Source organism: Triturus cristatus, chromosome 7, assembly GCF_964204655.1.
Source record: "Triturus cristatus chromosome 7, aTriCri1.1, whole genome shotgun sequence".
Taxonomy (NCBI): domain Eukaryota; kingdom Metazoa; phylum Chordata; class Amphibia; order Caudata; family Salamandridae; genus Triturus; species Triturus cristatus.
In genome coordinates this window covers 827,909,801-827,937,608 of record NC_140590.1, presented here as the reverse complement: position 1 = coordinate 827,937,608, position 27,808 = coordinate 827,909,801, and the positions used below count along the sequence as shown (strand labels likewise).

Here is a 27,808-nt window from a genome sequence, read left to right as displayed (position 1 = left end):
TTTTTAAATGCTAATTCCTAACTATAACGTGTGTGAAACCTATGGTTTTTTCAGTGAATTTGCAAGGTTTTTTAAATGCTAATTCCTCACTATAACGTGTGTGAAACCTATGGTTTTTTTAGTAAATTTGCAAAGGTTTTTTAAATGCTAATTTATGTATGTATTATTATATTTTTTATACATTTATTTTACAATAAACTACCTATGTATATAGTTATAGATTGACTGTATCCTGTAATATGGAATGGCTCAGCTCTTTTTTTTTTTTTATTTGGATAAAGTTGAACAGCATAGTTAATATCTTCTATAAACTTATAAACAGTTAAAAAAGTTTTTTTTTTGTTTTAAGGGTTTTTCACCGTGCTCGCACCCCGCGATTTTTTGAAGAAAAAAAAATGTTTTTTTCACCCTTTGGGGTCCTTCAGGGACCCCCTGACAAAGGCTAGAGGGTCAGGAACTCTCTACCCTGCCCCCTTTTCACGTTCTCCGCCTTTCTTTTTCACTGTCGCACACAAAATGGCGTCCGACACTTCCTGATTTCGACCGATTCGAATGTTGACTGACATCTAACCACCAATCAGAATTACGCTCGCGGACATTTGGTGCGCGCACGGTGCTCGCACCGTGCGCGCATATAGATATTGATGTACTTTTAACTGCAATTTTCTCAGGAACTACTGAACAGATTGACACCATATATGCAAAAGGCACATGCCTGACCTGAGGACTACCTCTTTGCCAAATTTCAAGTAATTCTGTTCAGCCGTTCAGCTGTACCTTCGACTAAAGGTCCTATGGAAACATGCATGAGGAAAACGCGTTTTGGGACCCCCCTTTTTTCTCAGCCTCGCTTGACGAATCACCCCGAGACTTTCAGGGTAGGAGCTGAGCGGAGCGCCCCATTAGTTTTTGAAAATTTCACGAAGATAAGTCAACCGGCGCCAAAGTTATTCAAAATAGAATATTCAGATTTCCTATGGGAACTCGGTCCTAACTATAACTATCTACTGGCGACCGCCAGTAGATTATATATATATATATATATATATATATATCTATCTCACACACACACACACTAAAGGGACTTTATAGTTAGTAACGCATGCTCTAAAGTAACGGCACCTCGTGCCCCGTCATGTACAGTGTTGTCGATGATGTAATAGCAAATGTTACAGTGTTATCAATGACGTCATAGAAGTGCCATAAAACATTTCATGAGTGATGTAATATATGAAGTACCAGTGCAAGCTAAGGGCGAATTTTATAGTTACTTTAGGGCACAAGAATATCTAAAAAAATGAAAAACAATATTCTTAAGTAAGATATTATTACAATTTCTAACTATAACATAACTTTAACCTTTGTTTTTTCAGTGAATTTCAGTTACTTTTTTTTTTTTTTACATAAAATAAGATGGCCACCGCAGTATGAGGTGTGGGGTTTGTTGCAGGGCCAGGCCTGCGTCCAACATCCTGGAGGTGCCCTACCACCCGCCGCACACAGCCTTCGGCCAATGACACCTCCCCACCCTGCAGGCACCCCACCCTGCAGGCACCCTGCCCCCCCCACAGCACTGTGTGGGGTTAGATGTAGGGCCTGGCCATCCAACCACCTCTTGGCCTTTGACCATGCACTGTGTGGGGTTAGACGTAAGGCCCTCTGCCCAACCCCCTCATGCGCGGATGGCTGACTATACAATACAACAATATAAGGGTGTCATTTTAAGTTGGGCGGCCCTACATAATGAGTCAAAACACCTAACTATATAAAGTGGGCCTATTGGCTTTAACAAGGGGCCAGCACATCAACATATATGACAGAACTATTGATTTTTTTTTGTCAAAAAGTCACCAATAATCAAATGCATATTTTATAAATTCATAGATTGCAATGTTTAATAAATTAACTGTGAAAAAATATTTTCAATAAAGCCTTACAAAAAAAATAAAATCAACATGCACATGGCTAGAACCCCAGGATATCTTGCTGGTCGTGCACCACCTGGCGGGGATCTCTGAATGCCATGGTAGGCTAACTCAGCCATCAAAGCCTAGCGGATCATGAATAATGTATGCATCCGGAGGTGGCACAAGTACTTTTCCAAGAATGGGGAGAACCTTGTCTTGATCTGTTTGCCACCACAAAACATGCTAGATGTCAACAGTTTTGCACGCTGGAGTTTCCAAATGAGCTCTTACTGGGAGACGTGTTCCTCCGATCAGGCTGCCCCTTCGGGAGGATCTCCTGTTGCAACTACTGGGCAGGGTCCTACAAAACTACAACTGCATCAGCACTCCTGGCTTCAGTCTAAACCACAAGCCTATTGGCCCAACCATTTCGCCACACTCGACGGTGCTTGAGGGGGACACCCCCTTTCCCCATAGACCACCTCTTGGCACTAGTGTGAAAACATGAGAGGAGAAGGGGACTTCCAGCACGTGGCAAACTTTCACATTTGATTTCCCAGGAAAGATCGATCAGCCCAGAGGGGGACTTCCCATCAAACCTCAGTTAGCTCTCTCAATACCACAGCCCAGAAGTTCTGAATCACAGGGCACAACCAAACCATGTGGTAGAAACCAGCAAGAGTGCCACCACAGCTGGGATAGAAAAACTCAGAGGAGTCCCGCCCTGTGGAGCAGAGCTGGGGGGAGAGAGGCACTACAGAGGCAATATGTTTGAACCAACCACAGTCTGAAGGAAATTACGATGACTCATGGCGTAATCAGCATGTAGTGTCAATCATAACATGTATTTGTAAAGCACATGTTACCCTCCAAAGGCGCATCTTGTTGCTGAATAACAGATTTTTATTGTTACCCAACTCAATGGCACTCATTTTATCAACCTCGGAAAACATGAAAAGCTGAGTGGACCTGCCGGGAATTGAACTTTTGACCAGGAGGTTGAACACAGGCCCCTGCAGTGTATGCATTAGTCCACTAAGCTTCCAGACCCGGACTACTCAAGGGGTCCCAAACAACCCTCCCATCGGGCTGTGAGTTGGTCCACAGAGCTTGGGGTATTAACCACAGAATAATATATTTGGAAAATTAAGCCTTTGCCCAAATCGCCCATCAGAAGCTTGGCCTCCAATGGACTAAGTTCAGGAAGAGAGCCTGTGTGCCGGACTTCAGACTGAAGGGCATCTAAATTGAAGTGATTTAAGGAATTGTGTATGGGCCAGCACATAAGTGACTGAGATTTTTTAATGAAATCCCAATAAGGTCCCAACGCCAGCCCTTCTCATCTATAAGTGCCCTGCCAAAGAGGTGTTTGTGCATGAGTTTGGTTCCCCATGAGTGCGTTTCAAAGCTGCTCTCCAAGCCTGAAGTGCCGTTTTTTTCACCGACGCAGTGAAGTTAGGAATGGGGGAGCCATAAAGCATGGGTAGAATTTTATTGAATTCCAGAAGGAAAAGTTCCAATCAATAGACTGGGTCCAATCATTCCCCTTTAAACCAGTCGTGGATGGCTAGGAGATGCTAAATTTAAGTAATCGAGGGAGAGGTTGGCCATTCCTAGGCCACCGTCGTAAGGGCCCCGTTGGCAGTGTACATAAGCCAGGCGGGCCCTGGAGCCGTGCTACAGGAAGGAGACCATCCAGGGACCAAAACAATGTCCATGGTATGAGGGGCAGCAAGTTTTGAAAGGCATAAAGAAAGCGAAGCAGTATCATCATTTTAAATAGGGCTATGCAACCCATTACATTCAATGGGAGGGATTGCCATTTTGCAATGTCGGCTTTAGCTTTTCAAAGTGTTGGGGGCTCTATATGAAGGGACCAGGTAAGTTCACGTTGTAGTGCAACCCAGGTGCCTAAGTAATTGAAGCTAAAATGGCGGATGGTTATGGTGTCCTGCCAATGATAGCACTCCCTCCGGGGGTCTGGGACACCAGCACTGATTTAGAGGGGTTCACCAAGAGACCCGATGCCTCGCAGAGCAATGCAGGAGGTGGAGTAAACAAGGGCCGGTCACTGCAGGGTTTGCCAAATAGAGCAGGAAATAGTTAGCGTATATGGCTATACGAGCTCCATAACCGTCACTCCATCTCCACCCACAGACTTGCGGGTGAGTCACGCCAGTGGCTCGATCGCAAGCACTAAGAGGAGCGGGGACAGAGGACAACCCTGTCTGGTCCCTCGACCGATGGGAAAAGCGTGGGAGAGGGCTCCATTGATCTGGAACCTCGCCGTAGTTTTGGAATGAAGGGCCTTGACCATTCCACCGAAGCGAGATTTGATCCCGGCCCATGCCAGCACAAGCTGAAGGAAACCCCAGTCCACCGTGTCAAACACTTTTTCAAATACAGTGAAAAGCAAGGCTAAGTCAGGGGGTAATAGATAACGATGGGCTAGGGCCACATTAAGCCGTTGGAGGCAGTTTTCTGAGCCACGGGTCAGAATGAAGCCCCATTGGTCAAGATATATCAATGTGCTTAGAACCTGTTTGAGTCGGGTGGCCAGGAGGGTTGCAAAGATCTTATCTTCCCCATTGATGAGAGATATTGGACTAAAATCTGCACATGTTGGAGATGGAGGCTGTGTTTTGGGGATCACTATGATCGTGGCAGTATCTATCTCCGTAGGAAAAGGCACACAAATCTCCAACCTCGTTATAGAGGGCTAGAAGTTGCAGGGTCAGGATATTGCGAAACACCCTGCAGAATTCAATGGGAAAACCATCAGGACCAGGAGCTCTCCCATGAGCCACATTCAACAAGGCTGCCCCAACCTCCTCGGGCAAAAATGGCTCCTCTAACACTCGGGCCTCGGTCGGAGAGAGACGGGGAGATGAACATTCTCAAGGAACTGAGCGGCACAGCGAGCAGTGTACAAGTGATGGCAATAGTGGGCAAACGCCTGTGTAATCTCAGGGAGGGTATGGGAGGAGTTTGTGTTCGCTGATTTTGGGCACCATCCTGTTAATTTGCTGGTGGGAGACTAGCTAGTAGAGCCGCTTCTCATTCTTGTCTCCCCAGCCGTAGACCCTGGCTGTCGTGGCCCACCAAACATGTTTGGCAGCCTCCAGGGATTGGAGGCGAAATATATATATATATATATATCATATAGAAGGTTCAGTTGTCGGAAAGTATCGCCACTGAGATCCGTCTCAAGATTTCTCTCTAGCCGGAGGGCACGTGCCTCCAACTGAGTAATGCGAAGGGAGCAGGTGCGCTCCTGTGCACAGATACGCCCCCTGGCAAACCCCTGTATAATGGCCGTACTTGCGGCCCAAAGTGTGCCTACAGCTTTGACCGAGCCCGCGTTATTGTGGAAGCACGTTTGCAGTTCTTCATTCAAGACTTCGATGTAGGTTTGGTCTTTGGAGATACCAGGCATTAAGACACAACATGGGTTGTGGACCATCTCTGGGGTAACCAAGATGGAGGAGGAGAGGAGCATGATCAGATATGCCTCGAGAGAGCATCTGGGCGTGAGAAATGGCACAACAATCAAGGGCAGGCGTGAAGACAAGGTGTATACGCGAATGGGAGTGATGTACAGCCGATGTGTGAGTATATTGTTGGTGCCTCGGGTTCCATTTCCTCTAAATGTTGAAGAGACCGATGGCAGAGAGACGACGGGCTCCGGAGCGCCTGGACGTTGAGGTAGGGCCTCTGGCATCATCCTCTGGGACAGGAACCGTGTTGAAGTCCCCACCGATTACTGTCAGCTCCTGTGGAAGACTAAGGATGATCCTGGACAGGTCACAGAGAAAGGTGCCCAGGGCGGCTGTCGGAGCTTACACACTCACCAGATTGACGTTCTGCCCATCAAACATTGCAGTGAGGGCAAGAAAGCGGCCCTGCGGGTCGCAGGCTTCCCAGGAAACCAAGAGAAGGAACAAAGGGCGAAGCAGAATGACCACACTACGGGATCCACGAGTATAGCCCACGTGAAAGACTATAATGTATCCTTTACGTGCCAGGAAGGGGCAGTGGTAACCTATAAAGTGGGTTTCGTGAGCAAGATAGCCTCAGTGAGATTATGGTAAGGACTGCGTTGCGCTTCACCCGGTCCAAGAGGCGATTAATGTTCCAAGACAAGATGTGAAAGGATGCCATCACGGGGTGGAGGAGGGGGTAATAAATGTCCTGTTTAGCAAGGAGGGGAGGAAGGGAGCCACCTTGCCAGCTTTCCTTTTTAACAATTGTCGCATCAGTCCTAGGTTTCAGTCACCCATTGTGGCACGTTTCGTTTTCTGAAGGGTTTACAGCATCTGTTCCCACCTACCCCTTTTATAGTGTCCCAGTGGGGCCTTAATTTGGTCTTAACTTTTCTTATGTGTTCCTCTTTTGAACACTCTGCACAACTGCCACTTAAGGCTTCTGACACTTAAGACAGACTTTCTCATTTCAATTACCTGTGCCAGAAAGGTGAGCAAGCTTCAAGCTTTCAGTTCATCCTCCTTACAACAGCTTCCTCCCAGACCTCCATCCTGCAAAAGGGGTGACCCCCTTCCATGATAGCCAAAACATTACGTTGCCGACATTTGCCCCTTTAAAAAAAAAAAAAATCACATTTTTTCAGACCACAAGGGCTCCCTGCATTCTAGATAAAGGGCATACAGCTCGGAGTGTTTAAAATAAATGAATAAAGCTCTATCGAGGTCATGGATTAAATGATGACCCAGGAGACTTACTGTTCTTCTTTATGTTGCAGGGGGAGAGGAAAGAAGTGTTTGGTGCACTCTCCTCAGGCCCCAAATGATTAGTGCTGTCACTGCATCTTCTAGGGCGCACCACCAAGATGAAAAATATAATTTGCCCTGGGGCAATATGGGGTGCTACTTGCCGTAGCAGTCTTTTTTTTGGGAGCCCCCCCTCTCCCTTTTTATTTTTATAGGTTGGGGGCTACGGGAGGAGCCCAAATGCCACTGCAGCCCCAGTCGGCTCCCCTGCTAACACTCTTAATGAATGCCTGCAGGAGGCGGCTCCTTTGCATTGCTTCCACCCAGGAGAGAGCAGCATTTTTCTCTGCTCCTTCCTAGGCAGAAGCAAAGTTGTGTTCCTTGCCTGGGAGAATGCAGGCAAACTATGACACACTCTACAGGGCAGGAAACAAAAGTATTCTGGGATATGAGGTCCCTGGGACACTGCAGCTCATTAAGCCTCAGAGTATGGTGTCCCCAGGGCCAATCAAAGGCTGGGGATGGGGAGTGTAGGTGCACGCAGCACTCAACAAAGAACAAGTTACTTACCATTGATCATGATCTTTCCGATAGGTACTCTAACTGCAGATTTTTCACCTTCGAGTCTTTCCTAGGCTTCACAGTGGAACCGGAGAACCTTGAGCAGTACCTCTGCCAGGCTGTAGAAGGCATCAGAAAATCTGTGTCTACGTCAACTGTGTCAGTTTCTTTCGTGACTATTTCTGCTCCAAAAACACAGTCACTACTGAATGATGTGTGACCAGTGTGCAGAATTTAACAAGGTCTTTTTGGTGAAGGGCCCATTTTGCATAATGAGGAGGCTGGGAGGATTGGTGCGGACTCTGATGTTGGATAAACTTTCTACCAGATAAAGCAATGTAGAAGGTAAGTTACTTGTTCTTATGATCGAGACTTCTAACTGCAGACTCCTCACCTTAGACTAGATCATCAAGCAAATCCTCCCCTGATGTGGGTCTACAAACTGGCTTACACCAAAAAGTGCTAGAGGACCAAACAGGCAAAATGGTCGTCCCAATGAGTCTGACTGTCCAGGCAGTAGTGTTTAGTGAACGTACGGATTAATGCCCACGCAACAGCCTGACAGATGTCCAGGACAGGCACTCCTCATGCTAACACAGCAGTGGCGGATTTTACTCTGGTGGAATAGCCGACCAGAAATACAGAGCCTGCTTCCTAGCCAACAAGTAGCAGTTTTTTATGTAGCGCACAATCCAACAAGGTCGGTTGTTGAACTGCCTTGCCTTTTTACACTCCAGCGAACCCAATGAATAGCTGAACATTTGCCCGGTGGTCATTGGTGCAATCGATGTAAAAGGAGAGAGCTCTTTTGGGGTCCGAACAATGGAGCCTCTCATCCCCCTTGAAAGGATGTGGTGGAGCAAAGATTTTCAGCAACCTAATGTTTTGGCCAACATGGAAGGAGGTCACCACGTTCAACAGGATGGAGGCCTGGGTCAGAAGAACCATTTTGCCTGGGAAGAAACTGTTGTAAGGAGGACGAACCGTAAGAGTCAGAAGCTCGCTCAACCGCCTGGCCCATGCATTTGACATTAGAAAGGCTGTCTTATGTGTCAGAAGCCTTAACTGGCAGCCGTGCATGGGTTCAAAAGGGGAACACATAAGAAAAGTGGGCATAATAAAAGAGGTAGGTGTGAACAGATGCTGTAAGCCCTTCAGAAAACGTGCCACAATGGGTGACAAACAGAATACTGATCCGGCATTCGCAAAACAGCTGAAATGGCAGACAACTAACCTTTAACAGTACACAGGACGAGGCCTTGCTGCGCTAATGACAATATAAGCAATAGCAACTCCAACAGGGAGGTAGCAAGTGGGTTCATTTGTCATGAGAACACCAAGCCACAAACTTGTCCCAGTGGCAGACGTGTATGGTCTTTGTCGAGGGATGGCCAAAATAACAGCACAGATTTTGGATGGATTTTAAATGACATTCAACTCTCACTACTCAATCCCCAGGTATGAAGGTGGAGAGTGCATAAGTTCGGGTCTAGGACCCTCACCTGTTGCTGCGACAGGAGATCCTCCTAAAGAGGCAGCCTGACTTAAGGACAAAGAACAGATCAAGCCAAAGTTTTCTCCATTCTTGAAAAAGAATTGCGCCACCTCAGGATACATAAATCATTCCTTATCCGCTAGGCATTGACAGCTGAGTTAGCCTGCCAAGGCATTCAGAGATCCCGCCAGGTGTTGCATGACCAGGAAGATGTCCTGGCATTACAGCCATGTCCAGAGGGGCAGGGTCACCCGACAGGGTTCACGGCCCGACCCCACCCTGTTTGTTGAAGTACGGTGTGGCAGTGGTGTTGCCCCTTAAAACCTGAACCAGCCTTCCCCTAATGGATGGGAGGAAGGAAGGCTTTTAAGTGGCTGGTCCTCAGCTACAGAAGATCGTAAGGGAGCGGAGACTCCACCGGAGACCAGAATCCTTTGATTTCCACCTCTCCCAGATGGCAACCCCAAACCAGAAGAGATGCATTGGTTACCACTGTCAGCTCAGGGTAGGGAAGGGAGAGGGGTCTGCCGCGATCCAAACGCTGTTCGTCAACCACTTCAGCAACTCTTTTGCAGACTGCCCTCCCCTATTATAAAAATAGGCCCATATCTCCAGCAAACCTTCTTCTGTAAAGTACAAATCATTCAAGTGTGTTTTCTCTGCAGTTCCACCTTGTAAAGTAATCTGTTGAAGACGCTCGAGAAATAATCACATTGGCAAAGTTACAGACACACAAGGTCACTTGAGATATTTCAGTTGGCTAGAGGTGTTGCACAAAACAGTGGCCTCTTTTTTGATAAATAGGCAGGACAGGATTCATTCTGGCATGATGTTTATTTTTTCCAGAAATTAAACCTCAAAAGGATACAGTTAGGAAAAAAATGTTAAAAACTGTTGAAATTCACTGACACAACCAAAAGTTAAAGGTACATTATAGTTAGGAAATAGAATTAAAAGAAACCTTAGACATTCACTGAAAAAAACAATGGTTACCGGGACGAGAAATTCAGCAGTTCTAGTTAGCTGAGCTAACTATAACTTAAGCCCCTGCAATGCACTACTTATGACCTTACATATTATATCACTCATGACATGATCAGTAACATCACTGATGAGACCTATAACGTCCCTGTAACCTTTGGTTTTTCAGTTAAAATATATATATTTATATTAATACACTTTTTTCAGTTTATGTAGCACAAACTCATCCCAAGACTACTGGAGCCCTTTACATAAACTACACAAGGTACGGTTCATTCTTCTAAGGTACAGGGAGATTACATTATTTGCCCAAAAACCACATGGCTTTGAGTCAACGTTGAAACTCTAACCAGGATCCCCAGTTCTAAAGTTGGCATCTCTGACTAAGTTCACATCCTCTTCCTGTATACATACATACTTAAGTATGTGCATGCATACACTCAAAGTTTCCACAAGCACCAACAACACAACAGATCAGCCACAAAACAACTTTGCGAAAGTCTAAGCAACTAATGAAGGCTCACATGTTTTTGAGGTTTTCAGCCACAAGGTTGGCATACTGTGCATCCGTCTGTGAAAGAAAAAGACAAAAATGTACATCACGTTAGGACGATGAGAATAATAGTGGGCGGGCTAACAAATTTACAAAGCAAGCTGACTCAGAGCAGAGCCGATGGTCTGGCAAGGCCCATGCACGAGTCGAGCCCTGAAAATGTTTGGTACATAAACTGTGCACCAAATAGCATACTAAATATGAAGACTTTTCAAAATTCAGAAAACGTGTATTTCTTTAACATGCAGAAGAGTTTCAACTTAGTACATCAAATTCTAACACTGCTTTGAGAGGCATTTATTAAAAGTGACAGTTTTTGCCGAAGATCAAATAGTTTAGTCAAACAGGCAAGCCAGTAAAAAAAAAAAATAGGGTGTCAGATTTTATATGGTGCCATTCAGCTACTAGTTCGGTATATCTTTTCCTAACCTGTTTTACATCAACAGCTAAGGTTTTTTTCTTTAATTCTTGGAGCACTATGATAATGCGTGGGTAGTGGGCAGAAGCCACATGAACGTTCATCTTGTTTTAGGCTTGAGGGTCTAAGAGGACCACATGCTGAGCCAGAACCAGGCATACGACTCCAGCCTAGTTCTGTTTTTCATTGACTCGCACACCTCTAAATGAAAGTCAATGGCTCAGGAGCTCATCAATAATTCTCTACATAACACTGCCTCGTCTGGCACAATAAACCAGCACCCTATCGGCTGAGTGCTATATAGGCAGCCAACTGAATCGGGAGCCAAATGAGTCCCTAACAAGCATTGCTGCACTTTGTCATGCAGCAGCGCAGTGAAGTCGAGACAAAGCGATGGGGTGGAAACAAAAGCTATTATCATGGCAAAGGCAAATACACTTTGTACATTAGAATAGGGCAGTCCACAGCTTTGGATATTCTTTGGGTATCTAACCCTTGTTACATCTACCATGCTTCCATGACTGCTGCCCACAGCCAAACAGGACGGAAGGCTATTTATTCTTTTATAGAGATTCATTAAACGCAGAACATGAACCGAGGGTATCAGAGAGCTACATATTCAGCATAGTTTACAGATGGCATGAGATGAGTATGCACATTAATTGCACACAGGTTAAAAAAAAAAAAGTTGCTGCCCATGTAGTAGTGTTTGACTGAGGTTCTGCGATAGAGTTACATTAATTTCACATTGCACGTGTCATTCCATAGTAGTGTGCAATAGATGATTTGAGAAGTTTAGACAATCACTTATTGGGCCAAAATATGCTCAGATTGGTACCGATCGTGGGAATTTTGCAAGTAACACTACTTTGACTCTTTTTTTAAGGCAGATCTGGAGGGTTTCGTTTGTATTTCGGATGCAAGGGAGCTCCAGATTCTAATGAGGTTTACTCAGAATGAGCTTGTCCAGGGTTTTTCCTTTTTAGGTTAAGCCTAGACAGCATATGCGCTGTCTCTTGACATTCTGTATTCAATATGTTGCGTTTCAACCTGACTCTAGCTTCCGATTCGCTTTTGTCAGTGTCCTTTAAAAACGTTGCTTCTAATTGGAAACTGCTTGTTTCACCTTTTTCCTCAATTGTTGACTCCCATGGTTCGCCACCAGGACTTGTCCTCTTCCACTTGCTGCTTCTGTATGTCCCGTCTTAGAACTCCGGTTCACAGCTGCCGCACTCCAGTGTATTCAAGCACTGCTCTCAAGTGTTTGCTGTGGTAAACGTGCCCTTTGCGCAGTGTTCTTTTAATTCGCAGACGCTAATGCTTTTTGGAGCACTTCCCACTTAGCATGGCACCCAATTCACAGCCACCGCCATGTAAGTGGTGGCATTTGTAAAGCTTTGGTGCCCATCTCTGCTGCCCCTACCATCGATCCCCACGCTGATTGCCTAGTACATCAGTAGCAATGTAGCGAAAACATCTCTTTTGTTTCCTAGTTTAACATTACAGGCTCCTCAGTTGGAGAATGGGGGAGAAGGAATGGGAAGTATAGTAGATACAGTGGGAGAAAAGCATAACCCTGATACATGACCTTATCCGAAACCTATAGAGATGCTGTTTTGCTTTTTAATACATTATCAAATAGTATTTATTTGGAATGGCAAGCTCAAATCAAACGAGATTGTAAAAGTTTTTAATTTGGCTGGTTATTGTCAATTTAGTGCTTAATTTACCTGTTAGTTTCATGGTGCACCTTTTGTGCTACTCAAGCCTTTGTTGTGAACTTCATGTGTTTCCAAATATCAAGCTTGGCAGAGATATTTTCTTTCATTGTTTACATACTGCGTCAGTTCACCACGCTCTGTATGCAGACCCTCCTCCTTTCTACCCAGCTGCCTGCTAGTGTGTTCATTAGGTCTCGCCTGACCCAGCGCATGCGCTGGTCTGGCGAGACTTATTGAGAGGGCTCCAAAAAGTGCTACCAGGCCAGCCTAGAGCTACAGTGCATGTGCGCGGGCGCGCGCCGCACTTTACCGAGATTACTTTCATTTTTGATGTTTGATCGCGATCACTTTCGCGGCCGCACGGCCGCTTGGCATAGCCAATAGGTCTCGCTTTTGGGACCTTATAAGTATTTAGTTATGCACCTGTTGCATGGCTAAACACTTATAAGGTCCCCAAGACGAGACCTATTGGCTATGCCAGTGCTTGTTTTTTTGTTGTTGCAGTTTTTTTATATAGCGCAAACTCAACAAGAAGGTATTGGAGCACTTTACATGAGCACCAGTTACTTTACACAAGCACACATTCATATTTGGTAGGCACAGGGAGATTAATTGATTTGCCCAGAATCACAGGGAGATTAAGTAATTTCCCCAGAATCATAGGATGTTGAGCAGACGCCAAGACTCGTCCCTTCTCTTGCTCACTTCCACCTCTGAACGCAGAGAAGCCTCGAGAGTTGCACTGCAAGCCTGCCAGGCCTCCTAGCAGCGGAGTGCTGGAAACTGGTTAGGGTGTGGGGTGAGTCAGTGCTGTCATTGGGGTTGCACAAGGCTTCTGGGGAAAGTGAAAAGGGGTGCAAAGTGCACAGCTAGAAAGTGTTGCAAACTTCTCATATTGGCATGAATTGGTGGTTAGGGTTTAAGGGGAGGGTCTAAATGAGCACATCTCACTGCTATGAAATATAATCAAATATAAATAGATTTCCCGAGCAGATGCTGCCGCATTAAACTCTGCGCTACTTTCTAGGAGCCACGTAGGGAGTTATTACATGAAATGAATAATGCTGAGATTTGAACCCGCTACCCTGGTTCCAAAGTCCTCAGCTCATGCTATTATGAGCCACAATCGGCTTTTTTGTGAGGTGATGTGTCAGTTTCCCTCGTTTAGTTACCCTCCCACCACATCCACCCTTAACCCCTTCCTCCCTTTTGTTTCCCTGAGCACCCTGTGTACTCAACGCAGCGAAAGTGAAAGCAAAATAAGCATTTGCAATGCAATCGGTCTCGCCTTTGGGACCTTATAAGTATTTAGCCATGCAGCAAATTATACTGGGCAGTGCAACATCTACTGTTCTTTAACATGGAATTCTTCCCAAAGTTGGGGGTTGCCTAAAGCAACATATTTAAGGGAGGAATGAAGAATAGAAGAAGGAATTGGTTTTTTTTCACCTGTTCAAAATGTTGACGGTCACCGTGATGGAATGTATCAGATAGGGCAAGCTGAGAGTGTGAGTGAGAGAGCTTTAGCAAGAGTGTGTGTCTGTGAGGGTGAAACTGTGTGAGAGAAGGGATGGGTGTCTGAGAGAAATGTGTGTGCGAGTAGTAAATTGGGTGCATGCTTTTGAGAGAAAATGTGTGCATGAGAATATGTTTGATAGCGAAGTTAAGACGCATTATATTTATGTCCCTTGAAAAGCCCAGTTTGACCTGAAGGTTTCTGAAATGTGGTAGCCCGTTTTTCAGATATTCCACACTGAAGGTTAGCAGCCTCCACTATAAATCTAGGAGACCCTAAATAAATGCTCTATGAATTTTCAGATATAAAGTTGGCAAGTTATTAGAAGAGATCGATTGCAGCGGCACAGGAGGGGGCCAAGGACTCCATTTTAAAGAAACTGAATCCTTTGAAGAACAATGTCAAGAAATCGAGGCTGCAAATGACAGACTGAGGCCGGAAGTCCAGATTTCATTAAATAAAGGTGGCTGTGAGACAAATGGACCGTCTGGAGAGCACGGCTGAATGCAGCACACAAATGCGTACAGGACACTAAGGGTACAGGGCAAGCCGAACACCCCACCCCCTTACAGGATGTGCACATTTATAACAGAACTGTGACACCCCTGCCCCAATATGCCTCCAAAGCCCTGAAGCCAGTGCATTTAATAACTGCTAACCCATATGAAGTGGAGACATAAGGCTCATCATGTGTGTATATGAAAAACGCACTAAACACACACATTTTTATAATGTTATTCCGGACCTAGGCCCTACACGGTTCGCCCTACAATCATAAACAGAAAACATTTCTGACACCGACACACCATCGAGCTGCTTGCGTGCTGTAATGTGTGCAGCGAAAACACAGCTCGTTGACTCTCCCCAACAGTAGAATGCTGCGCTACGCATTAGCCTAATGTACACAAATCATGCTAAAACAATCATTGTCTGGCATTGTCCGCAGTGCCTCGAGGGCGGAGCTGAACTCCCATGCTTTGCAACCTCTGGCCTCATTCCCTGTATCCCCAGGCTGCGCATTCCCCGCATCACACACACACAGCCGGAGGCTCCGTGCAGCAACTGAAGGAAAGTTCAATTGCACACAACTGTAAGTAGGGGCCTGAGAACAGGACAAAAGCATTACAGTCTCGACGAGGACAAAGGAAGTGAGAGATTTATGAATAAATAACGCACACAGGGGTCAGTGGCGCAAAGCCAGTGAAAGCAAAGGGGGCATATTAAAAAGATCACCCAATGATTCTCAGCAATATAGAACATAGTAAATGTTAAGGCAAGTTTAAACTCTACTAAAACACAAGACTAAGGGGCATATCAGCAACAACCGGCGATAATTATCGCTAAGCGCACTTCGCGCTAGGATAATTATCGCCGCCTAGCGTGGATTTTTATCGCTGAGATAGCGTGCTATTAGCAACGCTTATCACAAAAGCGATAAAAATCCTCACGCTAACTGCCTAACGTGAACCCAGCGATAATCTCACGAAATGTTGCGTTAGCTTGTTGACAGGACCCCGCAAACTTAGCCATGATATCCACATTCCATAGGATATCATGACTAAGTCAGTCCTGAAGCAGGCGTAAGGAAAGTAGGGATAACAGGGGTTATCGCTACTTTTCTTGCCGCTATGCTTCATAGCGTGGGGCTTGATAGGAGAAATGTCGCTTAGCGACATTTCTCCTGTCATGTCAGGAACGCCCACTTTGCATCTCATTAGAAATGCAAAGCTGGGCGTTAAGAATTTGTGCGTTAATGCAAGGTTTCACGCGTTAGCGTGACCTTGCTAATTAGGCGATAAACTTATCGCCGCTTTTCGGCCGAAAACGGCAGCAAAAGCGGCGATAATTTTCTATCGCCACCTTGTAAATATGCCCCTAAATACTTAAATATGAGTTGGAGTCATGATAGGTCTGGTCTGTTAGAGGGGAAGAAACAAAATACATACACTTAACTAATTCAGCATGGTCCACCAACATTCACTGTAAATTAATGTTACCAGCGGTGGTACTACTCGCATGCAGTCTCCGCGGCAAAGCCCACCCAGGGCGTATACAGCTGCACAGAGCAAAGAGTATGCCCCGGAGCTCACGTTAGCAGCCCCCGCAGACATAGCTGTCAAGGTTTCAGATTGCTAGAAGTGACATTTTCATAATTTCCATGCAATTATGAGTGACATTTCAAGTACTATGAGTGATACTTTCTTGAGCAAAATCAAGCAATGAAGACGATGGAAACATACCAAGATCAGGAATAACACCCATTTGAGCAACAACAGCTGCAGCAGTAGCAGTCAAAGTCAGTGCCTGTCTCTGTCACAGCTGCTGACTAAATAGGGAGATGCTCCCTGTTGCAGAACTGGTGGCACTGTGATGAGGCAGGAAAACATTGGACCTGGGCTGCACAGCCTAGTGGGACATCTCTATGTTACTGGACGGGCCAGCAGAAACAGATGCTGCCTCCCTCGTAATTAATTATGCTGCTTAGAGCATCCCTCCAGGCCTCTCTGTCTCACGAAGGACCCGCACCAATTCCAAACAGGCCCCAAGTAAGACAAGTAACTCTTCTCGTTGGTGCCTGCGTAGTGTTGCCAGGTGGGACGGCAGAAAAGCAAACTAAAACAGGTTGCCAGCCTTTGATCCCCTTCCCCTGCCAGCAATCAATCAGGAGAGAATCAGGACTCCACATCTGCATGGTTCATGTTCTTTGCAGCAGGCACAATAACCCTCTGCCCTACTTTTATAATAAGTTAAAACTGCAACCAGACAAAACTGTGCTCTCTCCAGCAGGAACATTAATCAACAACTTTTCTTTATACTTATGTTGAAAACTCTGCATCGCGTACTTTTAACGCCCAGGCAATTTATAAACACAACACCCGGGTGAGCGCCAGGTGGCGGTGCAATGCTCTAAAGCCGACCCTCTAGAAATTAATTCTGTTTTTCCATTTAATCAAGGCAATTTTAGCTGTACTAGGTCCATAACGGAACAATTCATTTACCGCAATGCACAAAATAACTGATTTTGAGTGTCACTCAAAACGTCACACAGTAAATCTCACCCCACAAACATAAAACATGTGACCCATATTACGCACATTGAAAACACTGTGGCTGTGCAGTGACAGTGCACCTTATTCTGCAAATTGACCCTGCCACATAATGTGTGTAATTCTAAAGTTGTATTATTCGTCCAGAAAACTAAGTTGGCATGATTTGTGAGACAAGGATAACTGTTTAGGAATTGACTACAGAGCTGTAGTCATTTTTTGTCTTAAACCTGCATCCAATATGCTGCTTTATGTGCCCGCGAATATATCACTCCAGACATTTTCACATTTACGTGCTGCTGCATGTCACTGGTGTGAAGGAGGACGGGGGAGCTGATTGGTCTTTGCTATCTGTGTAGGACGAGGGGGTGGGGGGAACGAGACTGCAAAACTTTGTTTCTTGCCCTCAGCTTCTTGCTTCCAAGAGCCAGCGCCGAGCCACCGATCACTGCCCCGGCCATGAAGTCAACCCCGGCACCTAGCAGTGCAGGGCGGAGGTGGAGGGTGGGACTAGAGACTCCGAGAGCGCGCAGGCGCCTTCTTCTTGGTCCATCGGCTGCGCTGCCGCCTCTGGTGCAGCAAACCAGGGTTCGAGTCTCGAGGTCGCATCCACATCCTGTGATTCTGGGCAAATCACTTCATCTCCCCGTGCCTGAATGTGTAATGTAAATACGGTGCTATGTAAAGCGCTCCAATACCTTCGGGTCGAGTTCGTGCTGTATGAATATGCACAACAAAAAAAAATGTATGAATGAAAGGGAGTCACATTAAAGGGTAGCGTTGAATTGGCTTAAACTGCCATTTGATTTGTATTAAACGTCTCATACTTCAAATGGTCAATGTACATTTGAAGCACTCTTTCCACAGTTCAGGGAAGTGGCCTTCACGCTGGCCCTTACTCCCCTGAACTCTCCGACTTCGGACCAATCAGGGAAGCTGTGTCTTCCTTTGTACGGTGTGTGGGGCTCTCCTCGGTGCACGGGAGCCCCGCAAACACTTAGGCGTAAGACGCCTGTGCACTGCTTTCTATGCACTGACAGAGGAGCTCAGGGAAAGGCAAGCGAGAGGGAGGAAAGGGTTAAGGGTGGGTGCATGGTGGGAGGGTGACACGGTGAGGGAAACAAAGATAAACCCCTTTAAGGGGCTTGTCTTGAAGCGAGGAGGTGGCTCAACATGTAAAGCTGCCGACTTTAGAGCTGGAGACAAGGGTTTGAGTCTAAGTGTGGGCTGTATCACCTAATTATAAATAAACAGGGATCTCGGAGTGGGGAGCGACAAACAAAAAAAAAACAACACACCTGGAAGATAACATTTAAAAAAACAGTCAAATGTAGCATCTGAAATGGTAGCAGAGAGAGAAAAATAAAACAAGCATTGGCAATGCAATAGGGGGGTGCAAGAAGGCTTCAAGAGGGGGAGGCATGGGAAGAAAGTAGTCTGTGCAGTAAAGGGGCCAATAGCCATGGAAGGACACACATGAAGCCATGTCAATCATAAGGAGGGACTAACAAGCCTACAATCAATCGGAAGGCAGCATTTAAGACACAAAGCCAATGAAAATGGTGGGTGGAGAGTGGGTGGAGCTTTCATGAAGCTTCCACTCTATAGTGTATACTGCAAGTCTCAACAAGACAGCGCAACGCTGCCTAGGCGAGACCTAAAAACAGGGAACTGCTTTCATTCGGTCCAGAAAGTGACGTAGGGACATTTTTTTTTTTTCACACATGCAATTTTTTGAGGGGTTGTTTTTGGCAAATAGAATAAAAAAGAGAATTATTCAATCAACCCCCCCACTCTCCTCAGCTCCCATATAACAAAATTTAAGTTGGGCGTCTTCTTACACGGACGTGCTGATTACAACTTTCCCCAAATGAGCATCCATACAGCCCAAAATGAAAATCCCCCGCTTTTTCAGTGTGGCTCTTCAGGGGCTGCTCTCAGAGCATTCAGAGGCTGCCTGCCCCTGGTCCCTCCAGCTTCGCTCTGCTCCTCCAGCCCGGCGTGGCCTTACGTGAAATGGGGCACTGGCTGCTTACTTTGTTCTCGTTCATGTGCCGCCAGAGACCAATAGCAGGAGCAGAGGCTTGCCTGCAAGTGGTCACATCTCAATGAGGTGTCAATCGAGCTCCCTGGTGGGGGAAGGCAGCGCTTTTATACCCACCTCTGTCCTGGAAACCCGAGAGGAGGAAAACTCCTAATCAGAGGAACACATGGGATACTTTCCTGCTGACTCTACCCAGAATATGTATTTTTTGTTTTCTTTTTGGGAATTAGTTTGTATTTTTGCTTAAGGGGACTGACTTCTGCAAGCTTCACGTAGCTGCTCCTACACCACTGAAAGCTACCCGGCACTGCACCCAATGCAACAAGCTTCCACACTTTCCTCACTTCTGCAAGCTTCCTTTGGCTACCCCTAGACCACTGTAAGCTACCCGATACTGCTTCCAATGCCGCAAGCTTCCACACGTTCCAATTTCAGTTTGATATAACCTTTCACATATTCAGAAACTAAGCTATAATTGAACCACCCGGGATAATGTGCATGGTTAAACACTTCTAAGTTCCACAAGGCGAGACCTTTTGACTATGCCAATGCTTGTTGAATCTTGGTGGCTCTAATTGTAAGGATTAAGAGCTGTGTGCGAAGCGCTTCCCCGCCACCGCCCCTGATTTGGGGAGTTCTGGGTCAGGTATGTTGGAACGCAAGTGTATACAATTTTGTGAATTCTGTATGCTCTTAGGTATGCATCTCAGTTCTACTAAGAGCCTGTGTAATCTAGCAATCGTGGAGTGTGTTGTATCTTGATATGGTATCTTAGCAACATGCTCTGCATTCTTTCCATGGTAACCAGGATCCTAGGGTTCTGGAGCTGGACCAGGAGAGGAGAGCTGGCAGTTGCTGAGAGAGGACATGTCTAGGGGTTATTCCTGTGAACTTATAAGGAATATGCTACTTACCAGTATGCATCTGTTCTTGGCATGTAGAGCTGCAGATCTTCACACTTTTGCATAGATCGCCATCTGGTGTTGGGCCCGGATGTTTGCAGTTTGTTTTTCCTCTTGGAAAGTCTTTGGAAGTCACGAGGTCGGTGACTCCTCCTCTGGATCGTATTGCGCATGGGCTTCGGCTCCATCCTCAGATTGTTTTTCGCCAGCAGGGAAAGATGGAGCGTAGTAGTAACAGTAAAGAAACCCATGTGTGTTGTATCTAAATAAGATAAACTGGAACAGATACAGGTAGCCGGGGAGGCGGGTGGGCGTGTGTAGATCTGCAGCTCTACAAGCCAAGAACAGATGCATACTGGTAAGTAGCATATTCCGTTCGAGGCATATGAGCTGCAGATTACACACTTTTGCATAGACTATATAGCAGTTCCCAACCTTAGCGGCGACCACCGGTATCTGTTGCAGTGGTTTGAAATAGTGTTTTAAGTACAGCCTGGCCCACACTAGCTTGTTGCTTAGTTTGCACATCTACACGATAGTGTTTGGTGAAAGTGTGCGGTGTTGACCATGTAGCTGCTTTGCAGATATTGTCTAATGGGATGTTCCCTAGAAATGCCATAGAAGCAACTATCTTTCGTGCAGAATGGGCTTTAGGGGGAACGGAAAGCGTTCTTTTTGCTTTGTGGTAGCAAATCTGGATGCATTTTACAATCCACCTAGCTATCCCTTGTGTGGTGGAGAGAAAATGTGTGGTGGAGAGAAAGAGACAAACAGTTGTTTGGTCTTTCGGAAAGGTTGTGTTCTCTCGATGTAGTAAAGTAAGGCTCGTTTGACATCTAGTGTGTGCAGAGCCCTTTCTGCAACGGTCTGAGGTTGCGAGAAAAATACTGGTAGTTCTACAGATTGGTTTAGGTGAAAAGGGGAAATGACTTTAGGTAGGAATTTTGGGTTGGTACGGAGAACATCCTTGTTATGGTGCATTTGAAGAAAAGGTTCTTGTATGGTAAAGGCTTGTATTTCACTGACCCTTCTAAGGGAAGTGATGGCTACAAGGAAAGCGGTCTTCCATGTCAGGAATTGCAGTTCGCATTTATGCAAAGGTTCGAAGGGAGGCGCCATCAGCCTTGTGAGAACGATATTTAAGTTCCACACAGGTGAGGGTGGTACTCTGGGGGGAATTATTCTTTTCAGGCCTTTCATGAAGGCTTTAATGGCAGGTACTCTGAAGAGTGATAGATGTTGCCTGTTTTGTAAGTAACCTGCAATTGCTGCGAGGTGTAGTCGAATGGACGTATAGGCTAGATTACACCTTTGTAGGTGGAGTAAGTAGCCTATGATGTGTTGGATAGACACATCCAGAGGATTGATGGTGGTGTTGTGGCAATAAACAACAAATCTTTTCCACTTGGCAGCGTAGCAGGCTCTAGTGGTAGGGCGTCTAGCTTCTCTGATGACGTTCATACAGTCAGGGGGAAGATTTAGGTACCCGAATTCTAGGATTTCAGGAGCCAGATCGCAAGGTTGAGCTGAGCTGGGTCCGGGTGCCTGATCTCTCCATGGTTCTGGGTTAGGAGGCATGGTGAGAGGTGTAGCTTTTGGTGTGGTACTACCGAGAGTTCCAGCAGCGTGGTGTACCACGGTTGCCTGGCCCATGTTGGAGCTACTTGGATTAGTGTGAGGGAGTGCTGTTGTAGTTTTCGCACCACTAATGGAATGAGTGGGAGAGGCGGAAAAGCGTACACAAATGTGCCTGACCAGTTCATCCATATCGCATTTCCTTTGGACAATGGGTGTGGGTATCTGGCGGCGAAGCTTGGGCATTTTGTGTTTTCGTGGGTGGCAAAAAGGTCTATCTGCGGATGTCCCCACATTTGAAAGAACGGATGAAGAACCTGTGGGTGAAGTTCCCAATCGTGGATTCGTTGTATCTGTCTGCTGAGCAGATCTGCCATGGTGTTTTGGACTCCTGGGACATGTTGAGCTAGGAGAAAGATTTTGTGGGGAATTGCCCATCTCCATATGCTCTGTGCTAATTGAGAGAGCTGTGGAGAGTGTATGCCGCCTTGTTTTTTTTATATAATACATGGCAGTCATGTCTGTGCGAATGAGGACTGCATTGCCTGAAATCTGTGTTTGAAAAGATTTCAGGGCTAGAAAGATTGCTAGTAACTCCAGATGGTTGATATGGAGTAACTTTTGTTGAGGCGTCCATGTGCCCTGCACTGTGAGGTGTAATAGGTGAGCTCCCCAGCCGGAGAGCGGTGCGTCCGTTGTTAGTATTATCTGGGGAACCGGGTCCAGGAACGGTCGACCTTTGGAAAGGTTTGTGGTGTTCAACCACTGCAGAGAGCGATGGGTGCGACCGTCTACCAACACCAGATCTGTCAGTTGACCCTGGGCCTGGTTCCATTGGCGCGCTAAGCACTCTTGGAGTGGACGCATCTGGAGTCTTGCGTGGGGCACTATAAAAATGCAAGAGGCCATCATCCCTATTAATTGCATAAACACACGTGCTGGGAGGGAGTGTTGAGGTATGAATTTTTGTCGCAAAGCCTGAATGCTTGCAATCCTGGCCGGATTGGGGTAGGCTATTGCTTTTGAGGTGTCTATGGTGGCACCGAGGTATTGTTTTATGTGGGATGGTGTTAGCTGGGACTTTGTGGTTCACCGTGAAGCCTAGTTGCTGAAGTAGTTGGATTGTGGTGGCGGTGTGGTGTACGCATTGATTGTATGAAGTGGCTTTTATCAGCCAATCGTCCAAGTATGGGAAGACATGAATGTGCTGTCTTCTCAGGTGTGCCGCCACCACCGCTAGGCACTTGGTGAATACCCGTGGTGCTGTTGTGACTCCGAACGGGAGCACTTTGAATTGGTAGTGTTGTCCGTCCACTACAAATCTGAGGTACTTTCTGTGAGCATGGTGTACTGGAATGTGGAAGTATGAGTCTTTCAAGTTTAGTTTGGTGAGAAAGCCGTTCTGGGAGAGGAGCAAAGTACCTGCTGAAGCGTTACCATGTGAAAATGGTCTGAGTGTATGTATGTGTTTAGGGGCCGGAGATCTAGAATAGGTCGTAGAGTCTCGTCCCTTTTTGGTATTAGAAAATATAGGGAGTAAACCCCCATATTTTGTTGATTGACAGGAACGTGTTCTATTGCCTGTTTTTGTAGGAGGGAGATTACCTCCTGCTTTAGTAATGTTGAATGTTCTTTTGACATTGGGCGTTGCCTGGGTGGAATGTTTGGGGGTGTAGATGTTAGTTCCAGGCAGTAGCCTGACCAAATTATTTGGGTCACCCATTTGTCCGAGGTGAGGGTCTCCCAGACATGAAGGAAATTTTGGAGTCTGCCCCCGACCGGAGTGGAATGGTCTGGGGGAGCGGGGGGAAGTCATTGGATAGTAGGTGTGGCAGAACGGGCGTTGTTTGTTTTGCCTCTGCCATTGTTGCTGTTACCCCTGTAGCCGCCTCTTTGGTAACCTTTTGTAAAGGTGGTCTGAGTAGGGGATTTGTATGATGTGGATGCTGTATCTGAGGAGTAGCCTCTGGATGCACTCCGAAAGGAGGAGCGGCAAAAGGAGCGTCTGGGCGGGTGAGACTGTAAGGCCCCCATGGATTTTGCGGTATCCGTGTCCTTTTTCATCTTTTCTAAGGCCTCATACACCTTTGGCCCGAATAGATGTTCCTGGTCAAAGGGATGGTTAAGGATGGAGGCTTGTACTTCTGGTTTAAACCCAGATACCCATAACCAAGCATGACGACGGAGAAGGACGCTGGTGTTAATGGCCCTGGAGGCTGTGTCTGCTGCATCTAGGGCACAACGTATAGAGGTGTTTGTGATTGTTTTACCCTCTTGAATTAACTCGTTGGCTCTACTTTTATATCTTTCAGGGAGATGGTGCATTATGCTTTCTAATTCGTCATAATGAGCCCGGTCATATCTGGCCAGCAGTACCTGAGTGTTTGCTATACGCCATATGTTGGCGGCCTGGGATGCTGTGCGTTTGCCTGATGCATCTAGCAGTTTTGACTCCTTGTCAGGTGGTGGTGCATCACCTGACGCTTGTGAGTTTGCCCTTTTACGTGCCGTAGATACCACTAAGGAATCTAGGGGCGCTGGTCCTCTGATGTAAGAGGGATCTGAGGGAGCAGGTTTGTATTTCTTTTCGATACGTGGGTTAAGGATCCTGGCTCTAACTGGGTCCTTAAAAACTTCTGCCACATGCTTTACCACCCCTTTGAGCATGGGCAGTATGGAGGTGGACCTATGTGAAGTATCAAATGTGTCTAGGAGGAAATCTTCCTCCACAGGATCATTATGCATGTCCACCCCGTGGTAATGTGCTGCCCTTTGCAGAAGATGGTTAAACCCTAATGAATCTTCTGGTGGAGATGGTCTAGAAGGGTAAATATAGTCTTGTGGGACATTGGGGATATCTGGTATGTTGTAATCGTCCCATGGATCTGGAGATCCTGTAGGGGTGGGGTCTTGTGGCACATCTCCTGTCTCATCATATGGGTCCACCTGATCATCATCGTCTGGAGACGGAGTAGGAGAACGATGAGGTGGGGGTGGAGAGGGCGGAGGGGGTAGAGGTGGAGAAGGAGGAGGAGGAGGAGGAGGAGGGGGAGGGGAAGGAATTTTGAACGGAGAGGTAGCAGAGTCCTTCCTCTTTGGAGGTGGAGGCGGAGCAGGCTTCTCCAAATGTCTCTTTTTAGTAGAGAGTGTCAAATGTCCAGTTTTTGGATCCTTGGTAAGAGTTTTTTGCAAGGGATCCGGTGTAAATAGCTCTGGTGAGGTAACTTGGTAAGTCGGCACCGAAGGCGTCGGGCCGATGATTTTTTAGGTTTTTCCGTGCCGGTTTGATGTTTAGAACCCGGCTTGGGTCCCTCCGGTCTCTTGGTCGGCGCCGAGATGGGCTTCGGCTTGGAAGTGTCGGTGCCGGTGGCCTTGTGTGGTTTGGGCGGCACCGAAGATGGCGTCGGTGCTGAAGAGCTGGGTTTCGACCCGGAGGGCTTCGGTGCGGAGCTCGGTGTCGAGGTGGAGGCCGGTTTCTTTTTTGGTGCCGAAGTGTGTTTCTCGGTACCGCTGGTAGGCTGGCTCGAGCCCGAGCCGCCGGAAGGCTTATTTGGCTTCACCGGGCCCGAAGGTGGGGTGTGTGAAGCAGTGTCTTTGGTCTTGCCTAGGCCCGAAGGCGAAGGCGTGATCGAAGCCTTTTTGGGTGTCGGTGCAGGTGTGGGAGGAGGTAGATTGGTACTCACGAACCTCTGCGCCGGAGTGATATCCTCCACATCTGACTCGTCGGCCTTGGAAGCGCTGACGAGGTCCTCTTCGGTGCGATGATGTTCCGGATCGTCGATGTCATCTCCGAAGATGTCGACTGGAATGGACGTCGAGGAGCGTGCCATGTTCCGTCTGGCTCTTTGGTCCCGAATAGTCTTTTTGGATCGGAAAGACTTACAGGCCGGACAGTCTCGAGCCTCGTGTTCAGGGAAGAGGCAAAGGTTGCATACCTTATGAAGATCGGTGTGGGGAAATTTGGACCCACATCAAGGGCACTTTTTAAATGGAGTTCTTTCCATGAGCCGGGACCGGAGTCTGGGTAGGCCCGAAGGCCGCCGTCGACGACTGGAACCAAAGGTTTTAGTCGATGGGAAGACGCGTTGATTGAAGAGATCGTGATCGAAACAATACAGCCATTGGGGTGAGGATTGCGTGTGGATCGTCGAACTGGAAGCTGTTCGAAACCGGAGCGCGAAGATTACATCCGAGCCCGATGGCGGAAAAAAACAATCTGAGGATGGAGCTGAAGCCCATGCGCAATACGATCCAAAGGAGGAGTCACCGACCTCGCAACTTCCAAAGACTTTCCAAGAGGAAAAACAATCTGCAGACATCCGGGCCCAACACCAGATGGCGATCTATGCAAAAGTGTGTAATCTGCAGCTCATATGCCTCGAACATAAAGTTCTTCCCATAATAACCTGTCTGCGCTTCTTAAAAGTGGCGACGAGGATGGGATTGTTTCTCCTTGAAAGCAGACTTAACAGATGCTGGGAATTATCAACCCCTAGACGATTATCAATAGACTGAATTATTGGACAACACGGTTATGCGCTACCCTGTTATTACGGTGATGTTGATGAGTACATCAACTGAGGAGACTGAACTGCCATGCTATAACGCAAAACAGCTGGAGTCCTATAAGAACCAACTCATGTTCCTGATTCTCGGGTAAGAGACTTTGAACCTAGCGATATTTTTCGTACGTACGCTGTGAGTTTCTGGACTGAATTGGTGGACCGAATTGAGTTTAACTGGTGCTGCTGCAGAGACACTTTAAACAAAAAAAAAACAGAGGGGAAGCTCCGTAGGCTTAGTGCTGTTCAAAGACGACTAAGCATCATATGTGCACCTTTGAGGAAAGGAAGCATTATATGTGCACCTAGCGCTGTTTGAAGGTGACTGAGCGCTATTGTGCACTCTCCAGATCGCTGCTTGTGGAATTGTCTATGGAGCAGTGAGGATGACAAGTGAATAGCGGTGAAATTACACAAGTGTGAGGAGGAGAGTATGCGACAAAGCGAAACGACAAGGCGAAACTGCGACAAATCTTAATTTATTATAAGCGTTTAGTGCTTTGCCCATGTGACTACCAGTGGACCGGCTCTCTTCGAGTGTGCCGTTGAATCTAAGAAGTTTGCTGCCAGCGCATCTTCTAACTTGTTATTATTTGACTTGACTTACCGAACATTGCTCGTGCCTGCCTCTGCCGTTTCCATGCCGGTTTGTTGCGTGTCGATTGGAAATCCATAATGGGACGCCTGAACTCTTCATTCATTCATCCTCTCACGTCACAAGCGCAATGCAGTGTGGGAACTGCAATGCATTGTGACGTACAACGTATAAGACGCTTGCTGAGTAACAGCGTGTGGTTGTCATGACAACCAGCAGAAACGCTGCAACGCAATCATACAAGTAAAACCAGCATACAAAGAGATAAAAGACCGGGTGACAGACCGTGTACAAACTGAATAGACTGTTTGGTGCAGCATGTCAAGGGATTAAAGGCCACATTGTCAGCAGCATAGATTGAGTCAACTGTTTTGTGCAAGACTACTATCCAACTACGAGGATTGTGGGGACTGTTGCCATTGTGTAGACTACGGTGACTACTTTAATTGTGTTAGCTTGTTTTATTTTATTAATCTTGTTTTTTTTCCAGACATCTTAAAACCAGTGACTACTTCTACCAGTAATATCATTATTTCACTGTTTACAGAATGCCTATTCCGTATATAACGTTGCCTTGTAATAGAGTATTCATATTATTTCTACATATAGGAAATACCATCCATATGGATATATCACCCATTGTAGCTCCGCCCAAATTTTTACAAAGTCCTGGTGAACCCGCTTTACAGTAGGAGGATTGGATAGAATCCTTTGAAACATATTTAGAAGCTATTGGTGGGGAGGATTTTGTAGCTTCCCGTAAGGTGGCACTTCTCAAACACAATTTAGGGATAGAGGGCAGGAAGGTATTGAAAACATTACCTATTAACACAGATAAAAAACAAGATGCTATTAGAGAGACAAACAGTGACAGTGAAAGTAAAGAGGAGGGTGAGGAGGTAGTAGAGTTACATTATGATGAGATAGTTCCCACTGATGAGTATACTGAGGTGATAAGAGCATTAGAAGAAAATGACAAAAAGATTAGCATAGTAGTAGAAAGGCATACATTTTTTTCTCGATCTCTATTACCGGGAGAGTCTGTGGAGCAATATATTTCTGTTTTGAGAAAACTTGCGGCCACCTGTAAATTTAGAGACCTCCAAGAGGAGATCATAAGGGATCAATTTATAAACAGAACAAGTAATATTAAAATTCAAGAGAGACTACTAGATATGAAAGATCCCTCTCTACGAAAAATTAT

The 27,808-nt window shown here is 46.3% G+C and overlaps 1 protein-coding gene across 3 annotated transcripts in view; it reads right to left on the bottom strand.

Moving 5' to 3' along the window:
* Window positions 1–27,808, bottom strand: part of MGAT4B (alpha-1,3-mannosyl-glycoprotein 4-beta-N-acetylglucosaminyltransferase B) — a 1,507,233-nt gene that overhangs the window by 916,660 nt on the left and 562,765 nt on the right. For all 3 annotated transcript variants that reach the window (XR_014966618.1, XM_085617756.1, XM_085617757.1), the window contains exon 5: window positions 10,196–10,242. Coding sequence is in view for 2 of the 3 variants with exons in the window: in XM_085617756.1 (XP_085473882.1) it covers window positions 10,196–10,242 (47 nt within the window). In the remaining variant the exon portion in view is untranslated. The remainder of the gene's footprint in view (window positions 1–10,195; window positions 10,243–27,808) is intronic.